At 45.7% G+C, this 27710-nt stretch overlaps 1 protein-coding gene across 4 annotated transcripts in view; it reads left to right on the top strand.

The window, feature by feature from the left end:
• Nucleotides 1-27710, top strand: part of ZMAT4 (zinc finger matrin-type 4) — a 323506-nt gene that overhangs the window by 246996 nt on the left and 48800 nt on the right. Inside the window, exon 6 of one of the 4 annotated variants that reach the window (XM_017680834.3) lies at nt 12916-12962. The exons of the other annotated variants lie outside the window; for them this stretch is intronic. Within the exon in view, the coding sequence (XP_017536323.1) occupies nt 12916-12932 (17 nt within the window). The 3' untranslated portion in view covers nt 12933-12962. The remainder of the gene's footprint in view (nt 1-12915; nt 12963-27710) is intronic. 4 annotated transcript variants of the gene reach the window in all.

Genomic DNA, 27710 nt, shown 5'->3' with positions numbered 1-27710 from the left:
CTCATTCTATACTGCTTTTACTGAAATTCGAAATGCAGCCCATTGTGGCTCTCCGTGTGGAAGGCAGCAGCTGTAAGTGGCTCTCCCCAGCTCCCCCACCCCGGCACCTTTCCTGGCTTTCTTTGATAGCCTTTTTGTCTTCGCGGTGCCTGACCGCCCAGCACCTCCTGTTAGTGATCTGCAGCTTGGCCCCCTCTTAACTCTAAACACACCTGGACGTTTCCCATCAGTCACAGAGGCCTGAGTTAACACTGGCGGGGTAAAGATCTGGTTTATTCTGGAGACAATGTCCTGGGTACAGAACTCAGTCACAAAGAGGTCCTCGGGCAACCAGCTTGCCATTCCTCAAAGGTCCCGAATTTCATTATCCTTGACATTGTGGCAGGGAAGGTGGCATGTGAGGGGACATGGGGGACAGGTCAAAAGTCAAGGATGCAGTGCAGGCAGGCAGCAAGTGATTTTGGTCGTAGAGACTGTTGGCCCTGTACACAGATGAGTTATATATCCTTAGGGAATTTTTTTTCCTTCGATTTCCTCACTGGAAGTCTAAAATCTTTTCTAATTCCTAGAAAGCAGCTAATGTATTCCAATTTTGTCAGAATACTGAGCTAACTCAACTGGAAACATTTGTATTTCCTATTGGTGTCTGGGATACCACCCTTCCCTGGTTTTCCTCCTCACTAGCTGCACCTTCTAAGACTCCCTGACTGTCTTCTTGCATATCTGATCCTAGAAATTGAAGTGCCCCAAGGCTTTACTTATCCTTATCATCTATTGTCTTGCCAATGGGTTTCAGCTCCGGGCAAGTTTGCTATGGATTCAATGTGACCAAAGAAAATGACACGAATGTTCTTTGGGGTGAAAGGGTTTATCACCCGGCTTGTTCTCACAGCAGTAGGTAGAGCATTGGTGTCTCTGCCTCAGCCCAGAGCACTGGGCAGAGCTCTCTGTAGAGTGCAATAATAGCTTATTGCCTAAAGGTGTGGAAGCGGTAGCCTAGCAACAGGCCAGTTACATCATCAGGTGGTTTCAGTTCAGTGAGGATCCTGGCCATAGGAACCTCAACTTCCCCACACTCCAACCCTCCAGGATTCTCGCCTTACAATCTACACGCTTTCAATCTTCTGCAATGGTCCCTGTGTGAGAAAGCTGGAGCACTGTAACCATATTCCACAACAGCAACAGAGGATAACTACAACTTAGAGAAAATAATAAAAATTAAGATACAAGATTTCAATACAGGTAACAAAAATTATAATAGTCCGCAAGCCAGAGGAGGTTCATAATAACAAAAATTATAATAATTCTCAAGCCAGAGGAAGTTCTCAATCCACAAAGACCTTAGAGGTGATGACACATGTTTTAATGACACCAACATAGGCAAATCTTGTCCATCAGGTAGGATGCATGCAAGCAAGTGGTCCTGTGATAGGACTGTAGCAGGAAGGGGGTCCCTTCCAGGTCTAGTATACCATACTTTTACTCCTTTCCCCATGGGGGTTACTGAAGGGTCTATATATAGTGCTAGTGGAGGTGCATGCACTGGCCATAATGGTAAAACAAAACTCCCTGGTAAGATGCTCTTACCTTCTGGCCATTCAGGATATACTACTGTGACCTTTGGCGGCCACTCTGCTGTCATTCCAGGAATACACAGGAGGCCAGCTTCCAGGCCTTGTCCCCAAGGTGCCAGGAGAGCCAGCCATCGTTGGTTCATGTGTTGAAAGGTCCAAGGCCACATCCACTCAATGGAGTCTCCAGGGTTCAGTGCAGTTGGTGCTCGCAGCAAGATGTTATTCTGGTGGCCAAACCTCGGCTTCAGTGATTCTTCCTTGGTTTGTACTTGCAGTTGTATGGGGGACGCAGCCATATGTGTTAACATGTCTACTGGGCTCAGGGCTCCCTTTCAGGGTCTCATTCAAATGCCGTAGTATGGTCCATAAGCAAACTGACCATCCTCACAGATTATTGGTATCTGACTTTAGTCCGGATTTTAACAAGCCATTGTGCCTCTCTATCATGCCTGCTGTGGTAGGATTGTATGGCACATGAAACTTCCATTTGATTCCCAGCTGTCGTACCCATTCTTGCAGTGCATGTCCAGTAAAATGGGTGCCCTGATCACTCTCAATCACCTGTGGTCGACCATAGGCAGCAAAAGACGCTCCAGGCCTCTTTTGGTCACCTGCTGCTCTGCACAACAGGTAGGAAAAGCAACCAGAAGTCCAGTAGCTGTGTCCACACAAGTCATGGCATACTGATATCCTTCTGACACAGGTAGAGGCCCAATATAGTTTATCTGCCACCTGATGAAGGGTATAGGCCCCTTAGCTATTGTCCCATGTTGCTGTGGAACTCCGTGTAAGTCCCTTTTGGAGCACATGACGCACTCCTGCTGGGCTCTACTAACTTCTTCAAAGGTCAAAGGCAAGCCCCACCGATGCACTACAGCCCACATTGTCTTTTGCCCTGCATGCAACAAACGCTGATGTAAACCATTGGGCTACATCAGAGGCAGGCTTTCCTTCTAACCAACGTATCTGGGCCAATTTATCTGCTTCATCATTTCCTGGGGATGCCAGTGGCAAATGACCTGTCACATGGTAAACTGTAAGTATTTTAGTCTGACCACAGGCCCATAAGACTTGCCTCAATTCTTGCCCCCAATGGGGTCAGTGACCAACCAGCCAGTTGGCATGGTACCGGGTGGGTAGCCACAGGGTCAAGCCCCAGTAGACAGCCCAGCTGTCAGTGCAGACAACTCTAGGGGAGGGCTCCTGGCTGATCACAAGCCACACAGCCTGCAGCTCTGCCCATTGGCTGCTCTTCCCCTCACCATCTTCCATTCATATTGTCTCAGTCTTAGGATGGAAAGCTATGGCCCTCCATTTTGGGGGCTGCCCACAGCTGGAGCCATCTGTGTACCATGCATCTTCGGGTATAGGAGCTCTTCCCTCCCTATAGGCACTCTCTGCTACTAATGGTTCAAAAGCAAATTCTTCCTGCTTTACACTGGTATGTGTCACTGGCCCCAATAAGCCTTTGGAGTTCTTCACTCAAGGGGCTACTAGAGAGGGCACTGTGCTGCTATAGGTAAGCACCCCACTTGGCTAGTGTGGGTGTTTGTGCCATACCACTCCTTGGCTTTGGGGTCCAGTCTTGTCCATCAGGTAGGATGCATGCAAGAGAGTGGTCCTGTGATGGGACTGTAGCAGGAAGGGGGTCCCCTCAGGTCTAGTATATCATATTTTCACTCCTTTGATATGTGGTTATTACCTTTATAGGGGCCATTCCTGTGATGGTTTCTATAGCCAGCAAGGCATGATACATGGCAGCCAGTTGTTTTTTTCTATCAAAGTGTATCATACCTCTGCCCCTTTCCAGAGTTGTGACCAGAATCCAGTGGGTTGGCAAGTTTGTTCAAGCCACTGGCAGAGACCCCAGCCATAACCATCTTCAGTCACATGAATGTCCAGCTCACAGGGCCTTGATGGGTCTATCACACTCAAGGCCTGCATGGCCTTGACTGCCCGTTTTGTTGTAATAAAAGCAGATGCACATATCTCATCCCAGTCCCACCTGATGCCCTTTCATACCAGCCGGTATAAGGGCTTCAAAATTTGTGCCAAGTGTGGGATAAACACTCTCCAGTAGCCTAGAAGACCCAGAAACTCCTGTAGCAATGCTACAGTTGTGGGGGTAGGAAAGGCCTGGACTTTGTCTATAACTGCTTCTGGTATAACTTTGGTCTTACCTGACCAGACGACCCCCAAGAATTTGACAGACAAACTAGGTCCCTGAACCTTGGTGCTGTTCACAGCCCATCCTTTCTCCTGTAGATGTTGGAGCCATCTAGGTGCTGCACTTTCTAGATCTGCAAGAGAATCGGATGTGAGCATGACATCATCAGTATAATGGTATAGGCGCACCGTTGGCAGTTTCTTGCAGGTAGCCAAGTCCTGGGCTATGTGGGGCTGTGGGAGGATGGTGAAAGTCCATTGCCATCCTTCCCACATGAAGGCAAACTGTTCCTGACTTTCCTGCTCAATGTCAATGGAAAAGAAGGCATTAGCAAGATCGACCACATAATGGTATGTTCCTAGGTCATGGCTGAGAGTATCCATCAGGCCTGCAATACAGGGGCAGCAGCATGCATGGGGGGTATGACTTTATTCAGTTCTCTGTAATCCACAGTCATATGCCAGGAACCATCTGGCTTTTTTACTGGCCACACTGGGGAATTGAAAGGACTATGGATGGGCTTTATAATACCCACCTTTTCCAGCTTCTGGAGAGTTTCTCCAATCTCTTTATGCCCTCCAGGAAGTTTGTATTGTTTGGTATTAGTCACCCACCAATGTACAGGCAAAACTATGGGTGGGTGCCTAGCATGTCCCCTCAGAACTACCTTCACCACACGTACTCTCAGTCTGAACTCACCTGCAGTGGTCTGCAACCATAGACCCTGCAGGATGTCAATCCCCAAAATACACTCAGGTATAGGAGATATATACACAGTATACTCTTTTGGGGGTAGATGCCCTATTTCCAAAGGGATTTGGGCTTTTTCACCCTGATAGCCTTCCCCCCCACCATATCCATCTATGATAGTGGGGGTCCCGGGGAACTGCTCAGGGTTACCATGAATCAGTGAACATTCAGCCCCAGTGTCCACCAGAGCCAGGACACGTTGTATGTTCACTGGGGACCGATGGATAACTATTTCAACATGTGGCCTCCGGGCCCCCCCTGGTCCCTCAGGGCAGATACCTTGACCTTTCCCTCAGTCAAACTGTGTTTCCCAGTCTCCTCCCTGTGTGGGCTCAGGTGAGGTTGGCTCGTTCTCCAGCAGGAAGTCTTGCAAACACACAGGCTGGACTTGTGGCTCTGTCTCTGACCTCTGCCTCTTTGGTTTTAATGGCTGGAGCTGCTGCTCTGGTTTCAGCTGTTGCCATAGCTCTAGTAAAATCGTGTATGACTTCCCATCTAAATTCCTTCCATCTGCTCCTGCCCGTATTAAATCAACCCACATCTGGGTCCTCGTGACCTTCATGGAGCCCTTTAAATTCTTCCTGTGAGTAACAGGTCTGTCTTATTTCTTTCCATGTTCTCATTGCTTCTGCCTCTCCTAAGTCTGCTACTGTACGTGTCACCTTGCTTATGGGCTGCCCTAAGTGAGGGGAAAGAATGGCCACTAGAGACCCAAAGAGGGATGTGGGAGACCTTTGAAACATGATATTTCTCATCCCAGTAGTGAAGATCTCTTCATCTGGGCCATAATTGTCTGGACTATAGATGGCACTTCTTATGCCGAGCTCTTGTAACACCTGTTGGAACTCAGCATACATCTGCCATCTAACAGGAGAGGATGGCAGATCACCCGGATTGGGCCACACAGCATGAAGTGCAGCTATAAGCCATTCGAGGAGGGAGCAACTCCCTGGGGTTTGATGTGCATTTTGCAATCCCTGCCTCAAGGCGGGCTGCACTGTCAGGGAAGACAGCTTTCCCATCTCTGATCCCGACAGAACAATTCCATCCACCCCTAAGTCCCACAGATGCAGGAGCCAAGCTGATATTGACTCTGAGGGCTTCTGCCTAAACTGGGAGCCCAAATCCACCAGCTCAGCCTGAGTATAGGGGTGGGGCATAGAGTGCTCCCCAACCTGGGGAGGGGGATGTTCCTCTCCTTGGGGAACTTTCAGCTGCTGGGTCTTTATTTCTCAGCTCAATGCTTCGCAGCTGGCATTCTTGTGTCACCTCCGCCTGTGCTTCCCTCAGGAGTTCATCTTTTTCCTTGATGGCCTCTTCCTCCTTCAGAGCACCTGGCAGTGCTGCCGTCTCATTCTGTAAGGAATCTTTTACCTCTTCAATGGCACCTTGCTGTGGGTGTACTCGTGCTGCCTCTTCTCGCATCAATGCCATTTCCTTCTTCAGGGAATCCACAGAAGTTTTGTAGCTCGTGTTCTCGTGCCTCCATTTCTTGGGTATTTTTGAGGAGCATGTCCTTCTCTTCTGTAGACTTCTTTAATACTGTGAGAAGCAGCCAACCCACAGTCCCTGCTGCCTCATGGGCACTCTGTCTCTCAAAGGACCTACTTACTTTGCCTAGGGCTATCCATACTGCCTCAGGTGTCACCTCCACTTGCCTCCAGTCCTGGGATGGGGCACGGTCTTCTAGGTGACAAGCCACCTCAGACCACATGCCCATTGCAGGACAATCTGCTGTCCCCCCATTCACAGGGGCAGCCTGTCTTTTCCCTTGGTCAACAATGAACCCTGTTGACTTGGCCAATTGTCTTGCCAATGGGTTTCAGCCCCGGGCAAGTTCACAATGAATTCAATGTGACCAAAGAAAATGACAGCAAACGTTCTTTGGGATGAAAGGGTTTATGGGGCTTGTTCTCCTGGCAGTAGGTCAAGCGCTAGCGTCTCTGCCTTCTCCCAGAACACTGGGCCGAGCTCTGTATATAGCGCAACAATAGCTTATTGCCTAAAGGTGTGGAAGTAGCAGCCCAGCAACAGGCCAGTTACATCATCAAGTGGTTTAAGTTCAGTGAGCATTCTGGTCATAGGAACCCCAACTTCCCCACTTCTACTTTTTTCCATCTATACATTCTCCCTTGATGCTCTTCCCTAGGCCCCGGCTTCAAGTCTTGCCCTTATACTGATGACTGACAGATCTATCGATCTATCTGTAGCTCCTTTCTTAAGTTCTACACTGGTGTATCCCCTGACTGTGGATACACATGCACGTGAGTCTAATTTGTGTTTTAACCTTAACACGTCTCAGGTGACCCATTCACTCCCCACCACACACTGCTGCCAACCCAACTTTCTGCATTATTAAACGGTATCACTCCCATGCAGTCACTTACGCCAAACACCTTGACAAGAGTCGGTATTGAGTCCTTTCTCTCCCTCCAACTTCACATTTTATCCACCCATAAATCCAGTTTTCTCTACTCTGAAATACACTCCAATCATCTGGCCATTTTAAACCACCTCCACCACAAACACCCTAGTCAGGCCAGTCAGCTCTCCCAGACCCAGGCCACAGTCTTCTCGGTGCTCTTCCTCTTCCGCAGGTCAGTCAGAGTTGTATTTCTAAATCGTAAGTTGGTTTATTAAACATTCCTGCTAAAAACATCTCCAGCGGCTTCCCACTGTAACTGAATAAAACTCAAATTTGTTATCAGAGCCTCTGAAGTTGCCCCAGTCTGACCCCTGCCTTCCCACCTCTCTCCCTCCCTCCAATCTTCTCCTCTTCGGGCTCTTGCTGCTGGTTTTCTGTCCACAGACCCATCAAGCTTGTTCCATTCTCAGAGCCTCTGCAGTTGCTGTTCCTACTGCCTGGAATTCTCTTCGCTGGATCTTCACTTGGCTGCCACTTTATCATTATCCAGGTTGAACTGAAATGCCACCTTTTCAGAGAGATTCTTCTCAGCAGTCTAGGAAGGCAGTGCCTATTCCATCCTTCCTGCCATATTCCTTGTTTCACATCTTCACAGCATTCGGAAGTATCTTCAATTATCAGATTTCTCATGTTTAATATCTGTTTCTGTCCCCCAGTGTATAAACTCCTTGGGGCAGGGACTCTGTCCATTTTCTTCACAGACACGTCCTCAGCAGGAGGATGGGGGGTGCAGCCTGGCCCAGGGGAGGTCCACAGTTAGTGTTTTGTTGATGGCTTGAGTGACCACTAGGCTCAACCAGCCCTTGCTGCTTTGTCTCTTCAGCAATTGGTGAAAAAAATGGATTTTGGGTATTGAGATCTGAGAAGAATCTATGAGTGCTTTGATATATATTCACAGCTAATCAGTCAAGCAAACATTCCCTTAATCAAGAAGCATTTCTTAAGGATTAAGGGCACTAGAGGCTGGTCAACAAAGGCAAATAGACTGTGTTCTGTACATTTAAGGAGTTTATAATTTGGTGAGAAAGGTGGACACTGTCTTAGCTTGGGCTGGGACTTAAACAGAAATTAATTTGCTCACAGTTCTGGAGTCTGGAAGCCCAAAATCAGGTGCCAAACATGGCTGGGCTGTGGTGAGGGCTCTCATGCAGCCTTCAGACGGCTGCCATCTCGCTGTTTCCTCACACGGCCTTTCCTGGTGCATGTGCAAGGAAAGAGATTTCTCTCTCTCTTCCTTTTCTAAGACCACTGACCCTATTAGATTAGGACCTGTAAGTCTGGGGAGAGGAAATCCCGGGACAAAATACCTGTAAAACCTGAAATCAGTCAAAGAGAGAAATAAAGTTTAAAACTCATTTATTGCTTAGAAACTGAAGTCCAGGGCCATCTGTCCCCCCACCCCCCCACCCCCACTTAACCTCTCAGGTTCAGACATGCTCTCAGATGCCCAGGTCATTGCCCACTGACATGGAGATGAACTTCTCTCCACCCCTGAGGGTACGCAGATGCACCAAAGCCGGGTGAGATATTCTGGAAATGTTGCAGTTTCACCCACAGGACCTCACTCTTATGACCTCATCTAATCTTAATTACCCCCATAGGACCCATCTCCAAATATCTTCACATGGAGTTAGGGCTCCAGTGTATGAATTTGGGAGGATGCAGTTCAGTCCGGAGCAGACACACACACGAGTCCTGGCAGTGCACCACCCAAGAAAAGCACAGGATTCTGTGGAGCCCAAGCAACAAGAGGCAGTGTGAGCAGGGCTTAGCAGACAACTTCCCCAAAGGAATTCAACATCAGGGCCAGTGGCAAACTGGTGTTTTTCATGAGCCTCGAGTGTCTGTAGGACACAGGGGCCAAAGGACCACTAGTCACAGAAAGTGTCTCCCACCAGAGTAGACACAGAAGTACCTTGGATGGGGCCGGCAGAGACGGCATTATTTCTGTGGTTTAGCACTGCAGGGCTGAAGCTTGGAGAAAGAGGAGGTCCTTTACTTCATCTCAGGATTGATGTGGCCTGTCAGGAGTCCCTGTGGTGTTTAGAACTCTCCATGTCCCATGCCCATGTTGACAGACTTCCAGCGACCAAGAGAACTCTTGTTTTCTGGGTGTTGCTGGAGTGTCCCAGGTAGTCTCCTGTGCCCGTGATGGTCCCTGACTGTTGCAGGAAAGACAGAGCTGGGGGTCTGCCAGCTGGTGACAGTCCCTTGTTCCAGCCAGGCTAAGCAAGGCCCGGGGAGGCCAAGTGGTCAAGTTTGTCATTTTGGCTTCTTGCTCCTCTTTCGAGAAGCTTCCATCTTAGTAAAAATGAAAATAGCATGTGAGGCATCTATACTGTTTTCTCATGCATATCTCACTTTAGTCCTCACACCCACCCTGTGAGGGAAGTAGCCTTGTATTGCAGATTCACAGAAGAATGTAGAACAGGGATGTTACTTGCCTCCGAATCTGTGCTCTCGCCCCTGGGCCAGGTTGTCCCAGTGCAGCCGATGCCCTGCCGCCACCCCCAAGAAGCCAAGCCTGGAGAGGGCCAGCCACTCACATCTGGCTCCTTCTGTTTCACCCAGCGCCCCTTCCTCTGCCTCAGGTGCTCCTGTGCCGCCTTCTCCAGGCCGCTTTCCGCTCAGGTCAGCGGGGACCTTGTTAGGCGCCCCCTGGACGGAAGGCCCCCCGAGGCCCGGGCTGCTGCTCTGACTGCCTGGGCGGGCTCGGCCCTTCACACGGAGTCTGACACAGGCTGGGGGCCGTGCAGCACATGCTCACCAAATAGTGTTAGTGCTTTGTTACCTCTTAGGGTCATGACATTTGGGCTGGCCTTAAATACCCCCTTTAGGAAATGAGGCACCAATTCAACGAACCGAAAGGATTTGTGGGAGGTCTCCAGACAGTGCCTTTGCTTAACGTAGGACTGGTTCTTTCTTCTTCACGACCCTCAGCCACACCAGGGTCCTGAGGTACGTGAGCTCATCACCTGTGGAAGAGCCTCCAACACAGGGATTTGGAGCCGGGGTCCTTCCCGTAGCCTTCAGTCACGGGCCATCCACACCTGCTTCTTCTCGCCACTCTTTTCTTAGGGCAGGTGCAAGTGTGAACTCTGGATGTCTGAAATAAACTATTTTGTTTCCTTTATATTCGTCTGTTTAAATGATAAACCATAGCAACTCGTTAGTGAAAGGAATTTCCAGATCATTTTTCATTTCACATTTTCTGTCGTGTTTTCATGGATCGCTGTTGTACAATTTAAACTGGTTAAATCCTTTGAACTGGCTCTTACTATTAAGCTGATGGAAACTGGTTTCCAGGTAACTGAGGGTAGAGTTTCTGTTTTTACTAAAACTAAGTAAAAGATTCAGTTACAGCACTGTTCAACTTAAGAGTGCCTTTTAAATGAATTCCATGGTCCCGTAACTGGCGTACACGCTCCGACGCACTAAAATAGGAAAGCCACGGGAGTGGGTTTTCAGAATATGATTTGATTTGCCTTGAACAATGCAGGGGTGGCATCGAAGAATCATCAGAATGACTAAGTGTTTGTCCTTGCGTGAGGCCTTGAGATCTCGTCCAAGTCGTTCATTTTGCCAAAGGGAAAATCCAAAGAGGAGACACACACGGTGCCTGATTCCCTAGCCCGTTCCCAGTGACCTTGAGAGCCAAGGCCTCTGGGCCATCACAGCTGTGGCACAGCCATGCCCGAGGGCAGGGCTCCAGAAGTCAATGCCCTTAGCTTAATGATGTCACATCATGTCACTGTCTTTCTTATTTCTCCAGCTCTACCCTTAGGGCCTGGATTCCCAGCCCTGCCCTGTTCCACCAGGGTGAATCTCTTTTTCTCCCATCCTTGTTTTCCGCTCCGCCCTCTGAACCCCTGATCTGCAGATCACCATCGGCTCAGGCCTGGACTCACTTGAAAACACACAGATAGTGGAACTGCATCCCGCTTCAAGCTGTTTCCCTCCAGATTTCAGCATTGGTTTGGAACCATGTCTGGTCTCTTGTGTCTGTATTCGTTCTTCAGTGAAGCACGTTCTGGCCTCACCCAAGTATTCTGACACCTTCCCTTCTCTCTGCCTGGCGGGCTTTCCTTGACAGGTGGTTCTGGTTTGTGCTGGCCTGTCCCAAGCACAAGCTCTGTGTCTGGTGCTGAGTACCTTTCCTGAGCCCCGCACCTGCCCACCCCTCCCCACCAGTTCCTTCCCGGTAGAGCTGAGACTAGTGCCACAGTGTCTCACCTCCCTGCCAGCACACCATCCTTTGTAGTACATCATGCGCTCTTATTAGGCTAGGGGGACAGAGACCAAAAACGGTGGGTATCACTTCTCCAGTAAAATGACTCAGGCCTCCATTTTGTGGAACAGAACATTGCTAATATTAGAATATATATAATCCTGCCAAGGCTTTACTGGTATTCCAAATGGCCTAAGACGCACTGCAAATGAATAAGCAGCAGGGGACATATAATCAAATGCTTCTGCTAAAAGATAAATGCACAGAGCCAGCTTAAAAGGAACTTGAGCAACAAAAAAGGTTTGTCTGTGAACACCACTTGGTACAAATAGTCACCCTCAACATCTTTTGTGCCAGTTTGCACACAGACTGTATCAGGCACTGTAACTGCAGAATTACAGTCTAGCAGGACCACTTGTTATGGGATGAGTCAAATAGAAGCAATAGCGAAGCAAATAGCAAGATCAATAACTTAATAATAAAATCTGTAAAGCAAGTGATTGGGAGCGAGGAGGTGTTTGTTGGGTAATTTATGTCATCCTAATGTATGGTAGGTTTTACACTGGGAGCATCTCAAAATCTGCAACGAATCTGCCTCCCTTTGAATGAAATCCTCACTTTGCTATCAAATCGGATTCCTAGGTCTTTAGGAAGGATTCTGAGCTACAAAAATGTTCTTTAAGAGAGGAATTAAAGTGATGCTGATCAGGTAGTGGATCTGCTGGCCGTGGGTGGGGAAGAGGACATTCTGTTCTGGTTTTAAGCCCCAATGCCTGCAGCCCACCAGGCTCTGGGGCAGGATGGAGGAGAAAAGAGCCTCCTGACACGGTACCCTTTCCTCCATTGTCAGCGCTTGTGCTAAACACCCAGGCTTTTAATTTTACTTTAAAGTTTGCCTCTGCTGTTGACCTTTCAAGTGGAGGTGAAATTATCCCAAGCTGGGTCACCACTCAGTCCCCCTAGCAATTCTCTGCCTGCTACCTTCCCGAACAAGCCGACACACTTTCCTGTCTTGGGATTTCTTAGAACTCTATGCAGTGAGTGAGAAAATCTTGATTTACATTTTGTGTCAAACACCTTCCACTGCAGGGATTCTGTCTGGCTGATGGTCTAACATTTATGGGGCTGGATGTCTCTACTGTGCATTCTCCTTGTGAGCAAGGGGTTCACTCAGACAAACACTGGCACAGCTTTGGCCACTGGTGATGAGCTGTACTCTAAGTCAGAAAAAGATGGTATGGACCAACAATTAAAGGACATACACCTGGGCTGTTTGTGGTGGGTATGGTCCATGCTGATCCCTCCACACTCTTTACTCTTCCCAGGGCATGTGCAAATGCCCAGTGCACCCATGATTTACATCAGAAGTAAGATAGCTGATGCTGAGAAATGGGTGCAATCAGCTTGTTGCCTGGCGAGCACTGTTCACTAGATGTTGCTGACAGTCTCCAGATACCTGCTTCTCCCTAGTACCTGTCTACCTGGTCTTGTTCCTCCTGGCCTCACACTGTCCTTCTGTTACCCCAGTAACCAAGAAAAAGGCTCTGTTGCTGCTTCTCCCCCTCCCTGCCCCTCCTGGCTCTGCCCCTCTGGACTCAAGGCTTCCCTGTCCATGTCTGCGCTGCAGGTATATCTGCCTGATTCCAGCCTGAATCCCACCCAGCACAGCATAGACTTATTGAAGGTGCCAGCTCTGCCCTGCCCATGTAGAGGAGCCCAAAGTATTCCTTCTTTTATTTATTTTTTTTACCTTTTCTCTTTTAATCTCCAGGCATCTTCCTGAACTAGGAAGACTACAGAGAGTTCCCACGAGCATCTGTAAGTCCACCTGGGGTTGGTGCTCTGCCCATATGACCCCCACCTACAGCTCCTCAGAGCTCATCAACTTGACTTAACCCCGTCGCAACCAGTGTCTCTGTCTGAGGGTCTCTCTGCACCAGGCTGCTTAGTTGCCCCTGTGGCTGGAAGCATCAGAGGCTTGATACCCCGCCCCTTCCTCCAGCAGCCCATCCTCAGTGCCTGACAGGGAGTTAGTTCATAAAACTCTCCCCGCTTACCCCTCCAATGGAATTTTTCCATGACATTCCATGACACTCTGTGACATCCACACTCACTCCCAGTGTCCCCAGCAGGATTCAGCCTTATTTTTGGCGCATTTACTGGAAAACAAACCCTTCCCTAGCCATGTTCCTTACCTGGCTGCTTCCCCACTTCCGCATGACTGTTTCCTAGGATTGCCTCCAGAATAAACTTCTTGTACTCAGTTCCTTGAATCAGTCACTTCTGCAGAAGCCTGAACTACGAAGCCACTTAAACAGCACCTAGTGGGGACAGGAAGTAGGAACCTGTGTTTTTCAGGCTGATGCACAGTCTACCAGAGTGAGCTAGACCTTTGTTTCTCTCCTTTCCATCTTTAGCATGGATCTAAACTCATACACCTGTACTTTTCTCATATTTTACTAATTGCAGGAAAGATGTCATTTGCTTAGTGAAAAATCACACAATTTCAATGTTTACATTAAGCAAATGTCAGTAGCTTGGATTTTTAAGTAGTAGAAGACAATTAGAAACCTTGTATTAAGTAGTATCTGCTGTTCTGTTAACACAAACTGCGTCCTCTTAAAAGGTATTTAAACCATGATTCCATTTTTTAGATCTTGAGCATCGTTGAGACACTATGAAATATTTGTGGTGTCAGGAAGTATTATTTATACCTGTTTTTACCCCAGACCCTCTGACAGAATTGTTTGTGAGTGTTTAGCCTCTCAGAGGAGTGATGTAGAAGATAAATATCAGTCATTCTTGCAGGACTCCATGTTACAAATGAAAATACTGCCTCATGTCGCCTTTGTCCTGGATACCCCAAGACAGGTTTTTTTTCCTTTTGTTATAATTGGGCTGATATTTAAAAATATCTGTAAGTATTGAGTCTGAAAAGTCCTAAGTTGGTGCTGTTTCTGATGGTTGCTAAGCTGCTCAAGGCACTCTCAGTCATGCCTCAAGGTGGAGAGGGGAGTAGAATTTGGGAGAATATTCTGGTGGTCTGATCTGTGCCATGTGTCTTCTTTTTATTTTTAATTTCACACCAATTACAGCAAAACTATCTCTGGGAGAGAAAGTTCCTTTTAAAAGTAAAAACATCAAGCTGATCTTGGGCTTCCTCAGTGGGCCGCATATTCAGCAAACAGTTTGAATCCATGGGCATAGTTCATAGTACATCATCTCGCCCTTAGTGACGTGATCTTTTGTTATGTGGCTTTTCTCCTGAATCATACTGTAAGCTTTGTGGGGACCCCGCCTCCTTTTTTAAATATTCCATGTGGCACATCCTATGCTATTTACTTAACTAAGGCGTGGTCACCACAGAGGATGTTTCACAGATATTTGCTCAAAGAATATTCAGAATATTCTCGACCCATATTTTCCATTTTATTTTAGCTTTATATACATTTTGTAAGGCTTAAAATCCAAATAATAATGTCTGTCTGGGCAGTTATATAGACATGAGGGCATTCTATAATAACATTTAGAATGTATTATAAACTGTCTCTAGTACCAAAATTATAACAGTCTAGATAACATTTAGTTTGTACTATTGGATATTGCCGGTATTCAAACTTTGGCATGCCTTAGATTCATCCTGTTCAAAACACACATACCTAGACACTAGCCTTGAGAATTCTGATTCACAAGTCTGGAATAGGTCCCTGGCATGTGTATTTTGAAGAAACTCCTTGTGTACATCAGTGTTTTACAACCACTGCCCTAAAATCTTGCTATTGCCTCTCTCTAAATTCTAGTATGAGAAAAATCCACGTGGGGAGTACTCTATGTATTTTTTATTTTTTTGTAAGAAATGTAAAATACAAAGGATATAATTCATTGTATTATTTTATGACTCTTGTGTAAAGATCATAACATCAGGGCAAAGCTCAGGGTCTAGTAATAGTTGAGATATTTTTTTCTTGATAAAGTTACTTGCAATTGTTACTCACTTGTGAAACCTATTTCCTTTCTCACTCTGGTTGCTAGAAAACCTAAAGCAGAAATTTTTTAAACTACTGTAGTTTTCCCCCAACAGGCTTTTCAGCCATTTCTTTTCCTTTAGTACTTGATGCAGACAAAGGAAAATGAGCCCAGAGTTCTTAGCTTATTGAAATAAAAGTCTTAGGTTTTATTTAAAGTTGCATAAAATCCTTTTGAGAAGTTTTCTTAGCCCTGGATTCCCTAGAAAACAGAGCCTGAGGCAAGGATTAAATGTCCATGCTCTGTTTGCTAAATGCAAACCCACCTAACAGAAGTGCAGAAAACTGGAGGAGATGGAAAGAAGGTTATGTAGCAATAAAATGTGATCCATTACTGTGTGTGATGCTGCTTCATGATGAACTGCAAAGAGACACAGAAGGTGACTTAGCACTGCTGTTGTCCTGGACTGGATGCTTACCTTAAATAAGCCCATCAGAGGGAGAAACAAAGGGGAACCCCTCTATCCAAATCCATCCCGTCTCTCATTTCCTTTGGGCCCAAGTTGGGCCCATGGAACGCTAATTCTCTCATACTTGCAGACTGTGTTGGCCAAGCCCTTTGGAAGCTGCTTTGGGAGCCAGACCCCACGCGTTCATGCATTCCAGTGTGAGATTTCATTCGAGTCCACAAGTGGTTGAAAGAGCGAGTAGCTCATGTGGCTGACCCGGCACTCTCAGTAAGACCAGGTGACTTACTGCCCCCTGGTGGTGGCACCAAGCCCAGGAACCTGGCCAGCTGAGGAACTCCAACGTGACAGATGAGATCTGCATTTGATTCATAAGTAGGTAAGAGAGCAGGGAGCAGGTTAAAGATGTGGGAGGAGGCAGGAGGGAATGACAGTACATCACTGAATAGAATCATGACTGTCGTAATGTTAGGAAGAGGACAAAGCTGATTTAACTAATTTAAATTAGCAGATGAAGCATTTCTAGCTTAGATAATGATTGGGTGAAAATGCAATTCACCAGAATATAAGAAATAAGAGAAACACGTCTAATGGGAGGTAAGAGGATTGAGTGGGTTGAGGCAACGGAGACACTTTTGGACATGGTAAATCTGAGGCACCTGCAGGTGACTCAGAAGATGCCAGTCGCCCAGTTAGATTTGTGAGTCTGGAGTTTAGGAATGAAGCCAGGACTCACCATATGGACTTTAGCTTGTCAGGATAGTGGTAGTAGCTGAAGTCCTTGGATGGATAAGGTCAGTGATAAGAATAAAACAAGGAGAAAAGTGGACCAAGCATAGAAACTGGAAGATACCAGTGTATAAGGAATGGGTATTGTGTATACGTGAGAAGAAACGGCAATAAGGGAAACTTAGAGGGAGTCGCCAGAGTTTGGAATTCGACGTGTTCTGTGGCTGTCACTAGTAATTTATCTGGCATAGAATTTCTGCCCACCATGTGTGTTAATACACAAATGAGTCTTTGAGTCTGTAATGTTGCCCCAGAGCAGTAGTGGATGCTACTTAACAGGAATATACTCATGAGAGAGAAGGAGAAAGAGAAAATGAATGAACATGTACTGAGTATGCGCAACATGCCACGGACTGTGCTGGGCACTTAACTCTGCAGCCACTGTCATTCCTTCAAATGCCCCTAGAAAGTGAATGGTGTTATCTTTATTCTTGCAAAGCAGGGAGCCACCTCAATGCCTTACTTAGGGACAGTAAGTAATGGTGCAGAGGGAGCAGAGATTCACAGTTGTTTGAACCCCAAATCCATGTACTTCCCCTGCACTGGACCACGTCTGCCTTTCAACTGCGCCAATGGGGGCCTGATTACAAAAAGTCTTGCAGAAAGAATCATCTGTCCAGATAGCAAGGACAGTTCCAGACCCTGCTTTTAGTTTAGTGCTCTGCCGAAGCTACTTGTCTGTAAAACTAAAATAGACGATAGTAAAATTTTATTTTTAACCTCTCTTGGGGAACCATTTCAACATTGAAACTTCTACTTTTCATCTTTACTGATGTCCATTACTCATGCTCAGCATAATGAACATCATACAACCATTTTCTGCAGAAAGAAATCCTACATTGATACAGTGTATGGTAGCATAATGTTTTTCTAAATGCAATTACACCAGACAATAAGTTGAAGTGTGACTTTCAAAGATTAGATGAATTCTACAGATAATATGTAAAAGTTCTAGGCAGACATAATTAATAATGACACATCGGTGCAGTTTAAATGGACTAGTACCCAAATAATGGTATAGCTGACATGCTGGGCCTGTATTTTTGCCTTGAATAGATTTTCAACATTTGAAAATGGAATATTTATGCTTTTATGCTAAAATAAAAGAGCACAGTCAAATAAGCTATTACATGGCCCATTAAGACCACTCTTGAATGACTCTGTATGGCAAAAGATTCCTCAACTTTTGCATTTGCAGAAGGAACTTTTCAATTAAGCACAGACCATTGTTCTCAGGATTCAAAAGTGCAGATGCTCCCTTGGTCTTTTGGAAAATGATAATTGTGCATTTGTTATGTGCTGAGGAAGAGAGGTCTCCACAGCAGCCAGCAGCACCTGAGCTAAGACCACCCAAATCATTCAAAAGGGTAAATCTGGTTATTCAGTTAGAGAGTAAGAGAAAGTTAGTCTAGAACTACCTGGGTTTCACACATAATCTGCTCTCTCTGTTGCCTACCTCTTATCACTACTTTCTGCTGTTTAAGTCAAATTTGAACCCAGAGATTCAAAAGTGCAGTGAGGCACCATTTCCATCTTATTTACATTCTCAGGGAAAACACGGCAAATATACAAACATGAAATTCTTATTTCTGTATGAAATCCAGCACTTTCCCCAAGCAGACAAGATAACAGAATTAAATTGTATTCATTCCATTTATGAAAGAAACTGTTCCTGCTTTCATCCAAATGAAGCAGACGACTTATTTTTCTCTTAAGTGGTTCAACTGGCAATCAAGCTTTCCAGACAGATGCAACGAAAAAAAAAATGATTTGGTGGATTATCCACTTGATTAGGATATGTTGTGTGATTTTCTTTGGATATCCCCTCATGGGATAAATTCCGATTCTATAGCTGCCTCACACAACCCATTTTTGGCTTTGTGATATTGTGTCTACCTAAGGCATGATGTGCTTACAAAAGTTGCCTGCTTGATCTAGGATGAAAGGTAAGTACATACCCAGGTGTTCATTGTGCATATGAGAAGTATTTTTGGTATTCTTTCGGTTTAGTCATGTATTGCTCAGTTTCTTGAATTTCTTGTATAGAATGGAAGCCTTCCAAGCTCTGGATTTAATAATTTGTTCGGATTGATTTGTGGGGTTTTTTTGTAGTTTCACTTATTTTCAAGCATAGACATTATTGGAAGATACTTTTCTTTGTTCTTATTCTTGGAACAAACTGTGTAAAGTTCACCAATTGGGGCCTGTTAAATAGCAGGGCATTAATTAGTCTCCTAACAACTGAGAAGAGATGCTGCCTAGCCCTGGAACTAGTTAATTATGTCAGGTAATTAAAACTGGTAAAGGGATGAGGTGTGGATCTGGCCATTGACGCAGCAAATTCTGAGGAGCTCTGTGGGCTCAGCTGGGACATGGAGCATCTTTCTGGAGGTGGCAGATTGAACTGAAAAGGCTTGAATTGTGAGGGAAGTCGGTTCCAAAGCTGCGAGAAAAGTTTGCAGAGGTAACAGGCCAAAGGGTCTTGAAACAGTATTCCATCCAGGGATCAAGAAAGTGAGAGTAGGTAAGAAGAACACTGGGAAGAATCCAGAAAAAAAAAATTCTGACCTTGCTATTTTTGTCTTCGTGTGGTATATGTATGACATCACCAAGTTCAAATGGCAGATATTAGGCCAAGTTGGCCGATCTTAGAGCCTAGCTCCTAGGTTTGGGAAGCAAACCCTTACTGAAAGGGGGACATGGTAACGAGCCTTTGGGCAGCTCCGGGGATGCCCACTGGGATGTGGGGATGTCCCCGTGGGTAGGGGCAGCAGGGCCTTGAGTCCAGATGCAATGAGGAATTACAGTTACTTAAAGCAGTGAACCTCATGGACCGGTTTTGGTCTGAGAACTGATTTTTACTGGTCTTCAGGGAAACAACTTTAGAAATTGAGAGCAAATATTTAGGAATTTTTTACTATCACTTTATAGTGTAATTTTAAGTCTGTTGAATCTGATCATAAAATGTGGGGCTTGTGTTTTACATGGCTTTGCTTTCATTTCATTTTCCTACTAATTTAATTTTTATTGGGTTTTTATGCAAGTATGGTCTGTAACATATTGAAAATTAAAAGTCAGTAAAACTGTAGGAATTGGGTCCTCTACCACAGATATTTTGAGAAGCAGTGACTATTGAAGAGGAATAAGACAGACCTTGGAGGGTTCCAGTTTCTCCCTTGCCATCTACCTTTCCCCTGTTTCTTTTCTGCCATCTCCCTCCCCCTTCTGGAGGTATCTTTGAAGACCTGATAAATCACAAGGCTTACTAAAATCCTTTTCCGAAAATACCATGCTGGTGGTCATTGTTCCTCTGGACTGCAGGTTTTGATTTAATGGGAAAAATGCCTTCCTATGTAAAAACCACAAGGACACATACTCAACTTTTACCCCGCCCTCTAAACTCCTGACCTTTCTTCAGCCTGGAGTCTGTTGGTCTTCAGTGTTTGCTGGTGTAAATTTGCCATCATAAACTCACAATGCCGTGACTAAAGCCTATTTGAATCCCTTAAACTGTTTCCTTTGACAACTGAAAATATTCAGGCAATAAAGAGTGTGGAAAGTGAGAACCATTTTCAAGTTGAGAGGATGGGTGGGGTGGGGGTGGGGGGTGTTTACGTTACATTCCTGACATTTAAGTGCACAGGCATAGATTGGAGCAGATGTTTTCCCAAACCCACCTGGCTGCTACTTATTTCCTGTCCTGTTGGAGTTCTGTAAGCAAAGAGAAGGACAGAGCAGCTTGCTGGTCTCTTTGTGGACAGTTGGACTGGCTCCGAGGCAGCAGTGGGGCTGACCCGGACACGAGTTCAGAGTCTAGTCTGCAGACTTAAGACAAGACGGAGATCAGACAGTCTAGACACTGGGAGCCCTTCAGAAGCCCAGTTATCAGGACTGGGCCTCCATAGCAAGATCAGACTGTGAGTCCCTGCCCCGTGCTGCGGTATAAGATCAGAACACCCCGCCTCCTCCAGCCTGAGGTGGGGTGGGGCTCTAGGGACCACCAAGGCGAAGCCAGGTGATGTGTAAGCTTGTGCATTTGCCTGTTCAGGGCAATCGGGCCCAGATGTGAAAGAGGAGGGACGAGGTGTGGGCTGGGACCTTGGCAGGACCCTTATGACATCCTGTACTGAGTTGCACAGGAGTGCTTTAGGTGGTCTGTTTTCATCTTGGAAGAACTTAGATGTTAGCATGGCTCAGGCCACAGAGCAGGTGAAGAATGAGAGAGAAAATATGAATGCAAAGGAAACTTAACCTTGCTTATCTGCTACTTTTGTCCTAGGAGGAATAGCAGGGGTTCTAATGTATGGAAATAAAGCAAAAAAGAGCTTTTCCCACCACCTGTCCACCCCTGCCCCATACACACGTTTAATGTAACAGCTGTTTAGAGAGCAGCTCTGTGAGCGGGCTCTTTGCAGGTGCCGGGGGAGGTAAGCGCAACTGTACTGAAATGCCACTGGGGCCCTGAAGCAGCTTTTGGCTTCAGTGGGGAGATGCAAACACAGAAGAAATTAAACTGTACTACTGCGAATAATTCAGGACCAAGAGAAGTTGCAAACGCTGAGTGATTAGTAGAGACAGTCACTGTCCAAGGACTCCAGAGGGTGACTGTGTATTGTGAAGAAAGACAGACAGAAGAAGGTCGGTGCTGGCGCCTGAAGGCTCAGCTGGACTGAATGATAGGGTTCCCGTCGGCCTCCCCGCCCTTCTCACCAGCACTAGCTCAGGCTGTCACCGTCCCCAAACATCCTCCTCCCAGGTGTCTTCAGCCTGGTCCCCAGCCTGCCTGCACGCACAGCCCTGGGAGAGGGAGCCGTGCTTACTTGAGCAGCTGCACATTCTGCAACTCTGAGATGAAATACATCCAGAACCCATCCCTGACACCTTTGCTGGTACCACAGTAGTCTAAGCCCCCATGATTTCCCGTCTGAATGCCATTGGTCTCTACATCCATCTCTCTGCTTCTACTCTTCCTCTCACACATTAGACAATTCCCAACGTGGCGGCAGTCAGTGATCCTGTTAATATTTTAGCCCAGTAGCTTCCCATCACACTCTGATTAAAAGTCAGAGTCATCAAGGTGTCCTACAAGTCCGCACATTGTCTCAACCTCCCCTGTTGTGTGCATATGTAGCTGATTATCTTTCAAAGAAGTTATTCTGTAAATCCCTCTCCCCCCAAATCTGAATTAGTTAATACTGAACCATTGCTCCTAGGGGAAATATCTGCACCTATCTATCGCACACAGAGTTTACAAAGATTATAATATAAACAACTCATGACTGTAGAGTGTATTTTCTTTCTGCCTTTATGAAAGAAAAGATGAGATTCGGAGTGTTCAGTGACTTGCCTGAAGCCACCCCAATAACAGGTGCCAGAATTGGTATTCAAACCCCATCAACTGGCCCCAAAGCGAGAATTTCTTGCCCTATCCTGGCTGTTGCCTACGTTCTCCATCCTCCGGTCATCTCCATATGCAGCAGAGGTGAGGAGGCCAAGTGTCTTCTGTGCAGCCCAGCTGGGGACATGCACGGGGGCTGCTCTGCACGTGTCTGTGGATGACCACACAGCGTCACCAGTATGGACACGGGGATTACGAATACATTTTAGAGAGTAGGCGGTTCCATGAATAGGGATCCATAAATCACACCATATTATCATATCATATCATATCATATCATATCATATCACATATCATATCATATCACATATCATATCGATAGTGCAGATATATGTATGAATAGATGGATGGATGGATAGATAGATAGATAGATGATAGATAGATAGATAGGTAGATAGATATTCTATTTAGGTACATCAGAGTCTACTGGGAAGTCATTTTAAGCAGTTGTAAAAGAATCTCTTGTGTCTCCAGAGCCACCACCTGCCCAGTGTTCATCAGGACCTAGAGAACAAACAGCACTGATCACAGAGGCTGTTACTGGGAGGAAAAAGTCCGTCTTCAGATGGGTCCTTGAATGCACTCCTTACGAATAAAAAAAAGAAAAGATGCAACTCTACAACTTCCAATGTATCTTTGTGTTTTCCTTCTTATCTAATTTATGAACTTAGCTAATTACCTATCCAATCGCCTCAGTCACTCAACTTAAGCACAAAGCAGGCAAAACGTATCAAGAGCCCTTGTGTCAACAGCTTTCTGAGAGGCAGTCCATGTAATATCTTATCGCCCATGTTTTCAAAAACTTTTTGAAAAATGAAGAATAGAGATAATTTTCAATTCAACTCTATGCCAAGCAAATATATAGGATGATTAGTATGTAAGGAAGCATTTGACCTGTCAAAAACAATGTGTATAAATGGCATCTGTGGAGAAAGCAGCTTGCCAGAATAATTTGAATATTCCTGAGGATGCCAGAAAATAGAACTCTTTCTGGAATATGAAATGATTATGAAGTCTCCCACTTTGAGGTAGGTCTTTATTTTTGTTCAAAGAAAAGGATCGTCATAATGAAAAATCAAAACCGCAGTTTACGTTTATTGAGCTGTTCGGTTCTTGGCTCATCTTTATTTACTCTTACTTTTCAAGTAAACTCTCTAAGGTAAGTACAAGTATTACCTCTATTTTATAGATTAGGAAGTGAAGATGCCTAAGCGTTAAATAACAGGAGTAGATTGAAAAAGGGAAAAATACTGAGTTCCTCCTCCTGAAAATGACTAATAGGTGCTTCATTCCTCATGTCCTTTGTTTCCTGCATTCTCAGGCCCCAGTATAATTGAGAATTATCGAGTCACAGTCATTTTCTGGATATTATACAGTATTTCCTTTTTCTAGAATCAATGGTTTCTCTTATCTGTAAATTGTGAATTTTGCCATGCTCTCTTAGGTTGTAAATCGAACAAGGTGAGACATATTTCTACAAATAGCTAAGGCTACTATGATAATGGCATTAAATGAGATAATGACTGTGTGTTCCAGAGAAGTCACTGTTCGACTCACAGAGAGGCCGCGTGTGTTCGGGGGCTGGGTCAGCCTGGCCCTGGGGAAGGCTGTATGGCTGCAGTGGTTTGAAGGCTCCTGTCTCATAAACCTGTCTCTGACCTGTTTATTCCTGAAAATAAGGTTCAGCATGTTCAATGACTTGCCTGAAGTCACTTCAATAACAGGTGCCTGTGTAGGGATTCAAACCTCATCAACTGACCCCAAAGCTGGAATTTGCCCTACACTGGCTGTTCCCTACCACTCTACCTTTAAAGTTCTACCTTTAAAGTTGTTTTCTTTGAGTGCTGAAGGCTTTTTAATCTCAAACATCCCTATTCAAAGGCCAGGCAAGGAATGCAGCCATGCCTTAACACAGAGCTTGGTGGGCTGTCTGCTGAAAGCAAGGTGAAGACCTGACCCTCTGAGGTGGATGTCCACAGGCAGGTCCACAGAAGAAGTAGGACACCAGAGATTATAATCATGCACCCAACGGCCTGCTTGTGTGTGACTGGTAGAGAGGGAGATGGAGGGAAAGAGCACAGTCTCATTTGTAAAGTCATTCAAAGGTGGTATTGACAATTAGGGCATTTTTCCTGTTCATATCTTCACCTTGGAATCCGTCTTGGACTAGGGGTCTTGAAAATTACCGCCAGGGCTTGTCCTGCCTCTGGGGGACTTTGGACTGAACAGGCAGCTGGTACTGATCCAAAGCAAGCACTGCTAAAAATGCACTCCGACTTCTGGCTGATGACTCAGAGAGCTAACCATCACTGGGTCCTCAGCTGGTACAGCTGAAAAGCCAGTGCCACAATTTTTGGGCCACTGTGGACCTATCACGACTACTGATGATTCTTCAGGGAAGTTACAGCAGCTTGTGGTCCCTAGCTCTTGGGGAGAAATGACAGATGGCCTGGAAGAGACACTGCTGCAGGGCACAAAGAGAAAGGAAGAGGCACATCTATTCTATCCTGCGCACAGCTTTCTACCAACCCCAGCGAGGAACAAGTGACTATTAGAACTTTAATTTAACCCCTTGCTCAACTTGATGCCATAACCCACAGCTTCATGTTAGAAGTACCTTCCACGATATGCATAAAGCAATCTGTAATCAAAAAACTATGTTGTAGAAAAAAGCAAGTTTTATGGAAATTCTGTACATGAAATATTGCCCTGCTGTGTTATGAGTTGCTGGTAGCCATTGAGATCAATGGCACTGCCATGGGGCCCAAAGGGAAAAGCCCATTTCGTGTTCTGTGAATTTTCAGTATCCCAGCAACATCCAGACCAGGAAGAAGGTATTTCATCCATATGCTGTTATTTAATATATGGTTAAAAACCACCTGAGTACAATTCAAATAACAGATTGCTTCAGAGCAGGTTCATTTCTGTTTCTTTAACATTCAGTTCAAATCACACACACACCCACACACACACACACAAATGTTTGGTTTTTTGGGTTGTTTGCAGTTTGCTAATAGCGATCATATTAGTAATGACCACAAAAGCTAAAATCAAGGTTGTGTGGGGGCTGATTTGCTCAAGGTATGAAAATGCATCCTCTGCTTCCTCTATGCTCTGCCTTATAGAGTGCATCTAACCCTTCTTCCGATCAAGCAGCTCTTTAAATATTTAGAATGAACTACTCTGTTCCTTCTGAATCTTCCCAGTAGGGTGACAATTTTCCAGTCTTTCCTTGGGTCAGGCATCCAACCTGGCTAAAATTGTCTTTTAATTACTGAGAATAAATGTATTCCATAGCTTTAGGTTTTATTTGGAAATAGCTTTTGAAGATGCAAAGCCATTTGCTTCCTGATTCCATTTGCAAGACTCTGCATATATTCTAGTTAAACAGAGAAAGAACTGTTCTAGAAAATGTGTGTCCTTTGTTTAATTGACTGTCTGGTACCCTGCAGTCTCTGCCTGCAGGCAGTGGGACGAATGCAGAAGGATAAGCATTTAAGCATCCAAGCATCCTGTACTCTCTAGAATGGAGTAATACAGGCTCTTCCTTGACTGGGATGATAGCAAACCCCAGTCTTAGTAAGGTTTCCTTAGCTTAAATTCACAGTCAGAAAATATCCCATAGTACAAGTCGGAGATTGGATGTACCAGTATACTTTATGGTATCCTTATGAGGGGTAGAATGGTAAAATGCAATGGTTTCCAAGCTCTTTACTGTGGAGCCCAAAGTCCTATACCTGGGGAACTCTAAGTGCTTTGCTTGGACTTTGATGGGAAACTCACTGTTGCTTGAGACCCCAAATTCCCATTTCAACTAGGGCGCTGTGGTTTGTCTATTTTATGTCTTAGATTCGAACCAAGGCTTTTTGTTCTTTTGAAAACAGAATTCTTGTACTTTCCTTCCTTCCCTCCCATTTTCTTTTAAAAGCCCTGGTGAAGTTATTAAGGTTTGACATCAGACTTCAATATTCAGTTCTGGCTCTTCCACTTACTAGTTCAATGACAACTCCAGTGTCTGGGAACCATGGTTTCTTCGTCTGTTAAGTGCGCTAATCATGTTGGGAAGGTGGTTTTTGAGGTTTAACTAGGGTAGTAGTGGTCCCTTCATCCTCCTAGGAAAGCTTCCTTCTCTCTGCCTCCTTGAAAACACCTCTTTCAGTTAGGAGTTGATTCAAGGAGCACAACCACCATGACTGATACAGAAGAAGGAACTTCCTACAAGGGCTATGCCATTATGGGAACCAGGGAGGCAGGCTGTGTGACACTGTTTCCTCTGCATCTAGTGTTGGGCCTGAAGTCGGCAGGGCCAGCAGTCAGGCAGGAAAAACGGCTGTGCGGTAGGGGAGAGCAGAGACGACCTGTCCTTGTAAGGGGAAACTGGAGCCCACACGACATGCTGGAGGCTGCACCTGAGTCTTAGTGCTCCAGCCTCACGGACGGGGTGACCTGCAGGCTAGGCTGGGGCCCTACACAGGTCCCCATACCCACAGCTGGCCCAGCACTGATGGTGGGCCTCCAGTGGCAGCTGTGGGTCTGGCTTCGGCCCCAGGTGTGAAGGCGAGAAAGCATGTCAGCAGTGCTCTGACATCAAGAGCACTCCTCCTCCTTCACACTCCTGCCCTCCCTTCTCTTCACCCACAGCGTCTCCACAGAGGGGCTGACCATCCCTACGGCATCAGCTACCACCTGTATGTCGATGACTCCCTAGTGTACCGAAATGTTCCTTGCCCTGACCTTTCCATTATGCCTGCTGACAGGCTGGAGCCAGAATGGCACAGGCATGAAATGCATGCCACTGTCACTCTGCCCCTCACTTATGCCATCATGGGAACCAGGCTTAATACCCTTGGCTAAAAGATGGTGGCAATTCTTTATCTTCTGGAGTGAGGGCTCACAATCTTTTCTTAGCATTCTGGAAGCCACTACTAACCAGTCAGAACAGATACATGGGCTGCAATTATTTGCTACCTGGGAGAAATTGGTAGAACTCATGGAACTTAATAGGGGCAAATAGTAACATACAAATAATCTAGTATAAAAGTAGAGCAAATGGGGATTTGGCTTAGCAGAAACCTGTGCAGAAAAGATTTAGAATTGATTGATAGCAGGTTCAACAGGAATATAGTTCACAATGGGTCAGGGGTGCCAGCTACATATGTACACATTCTCAAAGCATTAAAGGTATTGATAGAATTAATGGTGCAAAAGGGCAGTGGCAGGCCTGCCCCACTTTGTACCAATGGAACCACACTAGGGACCTCACCTCCCATTTGAAGGTGGCAGTTTAGGAAAATATTGGCCAACAGGTAATGCCATCTAGGAGGTGATGGTAGACGCCATGCAGTGCCTTTGAACCTGTGTTATGAATACATATATATACTATGTATACTGAAGAGCAGTCAGGGTACCCATGCACTCTCAGCTGGTAAAGAGAGCCGTAGGAGACATGGTATCTCTCCTAAGAATCTGGTGTATTTGAAGAGGTGGGAGTGAACTTGTTCACAAAGCACAACTCAGGCTAGTGGGTAAACTCAACTGTGTTTAAAAGAGAACAGCCTCCAAATGCAAACAGATACAAACTATTCTGCTTTAGAAACCTTGCCTGTATCCCACAGCGGGGTTTGAACTAGACGAATGGTTTCTCCAAAACTTGCATCTTGCAGAGCTTTAAAAATTGCCAATTTCTAGGTTCCATTCTAGGTTTACTGAATCACGATCATCTGGGGTAAGGCGTGGAATTTGGTGTTGTTAATTTAACAACCCCTACTTGATTCCTTAGTGGCCTCTGTGAGCACTGGACCAGATGAGCTCAAAACATCTTCCATATTCCTGTTACTCTACTCCTTATCACTTGTCACAGGACACAGTATGGATGGTGGTTAGAAGTATGGTCTCCTGAGTGGAATATAGGGGTTTAAAACCCAACTGTGTCTTCAATGAGCTCCAC

Source organism: Manis javanica, chromosome 12 (assembly GCF_040802235.1).
Source record: "Manis javanica isolate MJ-LG chromosome 12, MJ_LKY, whole genome shotgun sequence".
NCBI classification, from domain to species: Eukaryota; Metazoa; Chordata; class Mammalia; order Pholidota; family Manidae; genus Manis; species Manis javanica.
Note: the sequence above shows the minus strand (reverse complement) of the source record. Positions and strands in the feature narration are given on the sequence as shown.